General features: G+C 34.2%; 1 protein-coding gene across 1 annotated transcript; it reads left to right on the top strand.

The window, feature by feature from the left end:
* Positions 1 to 400: 400 nt before the first annotated feature.
* On the top strand, positions 401 to 1,752 carry LOC143661478 (alpha-ketoglutarate dehydrogenase component 4). The gene has a single exon (XM_077135075.1). The coding sequence runs from the start codon at positions 413 to 415 to the stop codon at positions 722 to 724; it is 312 nt and encodes a 103-aa protein (XP_076991190.1). The 5' UTR covers positions 401 to 412; the 3' UTR covers positions 725 to 1,752.
* Positions 1,753 to 3,245: the final 1,493 nt, after the last annotated feature.

The raw sequence follows: 3,245 nt of genomic DNA, 5'->3' as shown, positions 1-3,245 counted from the left end.
TCAATTCCCAGAACCTGCCCATGTCAAAAAAAAAAAAAAAAAAAAAACAACTGAGGAGAAGATTAAAGTTTTCACAGACAAAGAAGTCCTGAAAGAATTTGTCAACAATAACTGGCCCTCCAAGAAATATTAAAAGGAGTTCTGCCAGCTTAAAAAAAAAAGACAGGAGAGGGAGGTCTGGAGGAGAGCACAGAATTGAAGAGTACCACTAAGGGTAATTTTAAAAATACAAAGAGAAACAGGGAAAATAATACATAGATCTGACAATAAAATCCAAAATAAAAGATGGTGGATTCAAGAAATGCCTTTTCAGTAGTAATTTTCAATGTTAATGGACTAAACTTACCAATTAAAAGATACAAATGGGCAGAATGAATTAAAAAACATAATTCAGGCTGCTTCGTCGGGGGTCATGATGGGGAGCAAGATGGCGTCTGCCAGCAGGGTCGTACAGGTAGTCAAGCCACATACTCCATTAATAAGGTTCCCTGACAGGACAGACAACCCTAAACTCAGTGTATCAGAAGCTTTGAGATCAGCGGGAATACCATCTCACTCATCTGCAATTTCACAGCATTCTGTGGGAAGTAAATCACCAGAGTTGCTGATTCATCAGGGTCCTCCAGATACTGCAGAAATAATAAAATCATTACCTCAGAAATACAGAAGGAAACCTATGTCTCAAGAAGAAATCGAATTTATCCAACGTGGAGGTCCAGAATAATCACTGACAGGGCTACTGTTTATCATCAGAGAAAATAATTATCTTTACAATAAAGGGATTTCCAAATGACAAATGATCTATTGTACATTAAACAACTTTAATAAAATATTCTGTAAAAAAATGAAAGAAAATTTAGATGGATACTTGTATCTCCTAATTTATGTATCTTGGTCAGCTTCTCCACAAGTTTACCTAAGTATTTATAAGCTTTATAATTATTAATGTTACATTTTTAAATGCTAGTCTATTAACTTACTCTTATCAAGTTTTACTCCTGTTGAACTGTTGAAAGCACATGATGTCTGGTAAAATATAGGTTTCACCTAATTTCACTTTTCTTTCAGGTGCTGTTTAGGGATGGAAAGAATTTATCAGACAGAATTGCTGCTGATTAGGATCAGTGAAATAATGACTCCATTATTTGTTCTCAATTCTTTAATGTTTTTACATTGACAAGGTTATTGGAGTATAACTGGCTTAATAAGCATATGCTATTTTCTTTTTTTAACATGGGCAGGCACTGGAAATTGAACCTAGGTCTCCAGCATGGCAGGCAAGAACTGCCACTGAGCCACCATTGCCTGCCCAATAAGCATATACCATTTAAAGGATAAAAATATAGCCAAGGTGAAACATGACTTTGTGGTATTGAGACTGGGGAGATAATGCAAAAGATTATTACTTGTAATCTACATTCAGAAAAAATGTGAAAGAATATAAAATGGAAAATAAATGAAGAGTTCAGTGAATATAGCATAGGAATAAGTGTTTGACTGGAAATTGCAGTTGGTAGGTGTTAAAATGTCATTTTCTGTGGTTTATTTTTAGTGTTTTGATTGTGATCATGTATGCAAATTGTGATAACCCAGTAACTTTCTCAAACTTAATGTATGAAAACCTCGTAAAATCAACCTAAAGATTTACCTTATTAAAGCAATTTATGAAACTTATTAATAAGATCTTTCTGTGCCAAGAGTATGTTATTATTGTGTAAGTAAAGGCTCACAAAGCTAAATAAATTCTCTTTGACATCCAAAAAAAAAAAAAAAAAAAAACATAATTCAGTTATATGCTTCTTACAAGAGACTCATCTTACACACAAGGATACAAATAGATTGAAAGTTAAAGGATGGAAAAAGATTTTCCATGCAAGTTGTAACCAAAAGAAAGCAGGAGTAGCTATACTAATATCGAACAAAATAGACCTTAAATGTAAAGACATCATAAGAGACAAAGAAGGACACTATATACTAATGAAAGGGTCAATTCACCAAGAAGATATAACAATCATAAATGTTTATGCTCCCAGTCAGGGAGCTCCAAAGTACATGAGACAGACATTGGCAAAACTGAAGGGAGCGAGAGATGTTTCAACAATAATAGTAGGAGGCTTCAATACACCATCCTCCTCTATAGATAGAACAACCAGACAGACGACCAACATTAGATAAGTTAAATAACTTGATAAATGAATTGGATCTAATGGACATATATAGTTAGTTCATTGCACCCCAAAGCATAAGGATGTACATTCTTCTCTAGGGCTTATGGAACATTCTCCAGGATAGATCATATGCTGGAGCACAAAACAGATTTTTCTATAAAATTATCAAAAACATTGAAATTATTCAAAGCATTTTCTCTGATCACAATGGAATGAAGCTGGATATCAATAATCACCAAGGAACAAGAACATTCACAAATATATGGAGATTAAATAACACACTCTTAAACAACCAGTGGGTCAAAGAAGAAATTGCTGAAGAAATTAATAACCATCTGGATATGGATGAAAATGAGAATACAACTTATTAGAATTTATGGGATGTGGGAAAGGCTGTGCTGAGAGGGAAATTTATTGCCCTAAATGCCTATATTAAAAAACAAGAAAGAGCAAAAATCGAGGACACCTGGAAGAACTTGAGAAAGGACAGAAAACTAACCCCAAAGCAAATAGAAGAAGTGAAATAACAGGGATTAAAGCAGAGATAAATGAATGGGAGAACAAAAGAACAACAGCAAGAATCAATAAACCAAAAGTTGGTTCTTTGAGAAAATTAATAAAATTGATGGGCTACTAGCAAGATTGACAAAGGAAAAAAGAGGATGCAAATAAACATAATCAGAAATGAGAAGAGGTGCGTTACCACAGACCCTGAAGAAATAAAAGAAATCATTAGAGGATACCATGAACAACTCTATGCCAACAAACTAGACAACTTAGATGAAATGGAAAATTTCCTGGAAACACACAAACAACCTACACTGACTCAGGAAGAAATAGAAGATCTCAACAAACCAATGACTGGTAAAGAGATTCAATCAGTCATCAAAAATCTTCCTATGAAGAAAAGTCCAGGGCCAGGTGGCTTCACAGGGGAATGCTAGCAAACATTCCAAAAAGAACTACCACCAATCCTGCTCAAACTTTTCCAGAAAATTGAGGAAGAAGGAACTCTATCTAACATCTAACTCATTTTATGAAGCTAGTATCATTTTAATACCAAAACTGGGTAAAGAT

The sequence above is a fragment of the Tamandua tetradactyla genome, chromosome 17 (genome assembly GCF_023851605.1).
Source record: "Tamandua tetradactyla isolate mTamTet1 chromosome 17, mTamTet1.pri, whole genome shotgun sequence".
Lineage (NCBI taxonomy): Eukaryota > Metazoa > Chordata > Mammalia > Pilosa > Myrmecophagidae > Tamandua > Tamandua tetradactyla.
The sequence above is the reverse complement of the archived record's forward strand: the minus strand, read 5'-3'. Positions and strand labels throughout refer to the sequence as shown.

Coding starts and splice junctions, on each gene's coding strand:
- LOC143661478 (XM_077135075.1), top strand. CDS start 413: ATGATGGGGAGCAAGATGGCGTCTGCCAGCAGGGTCGTACAGGTAGTC.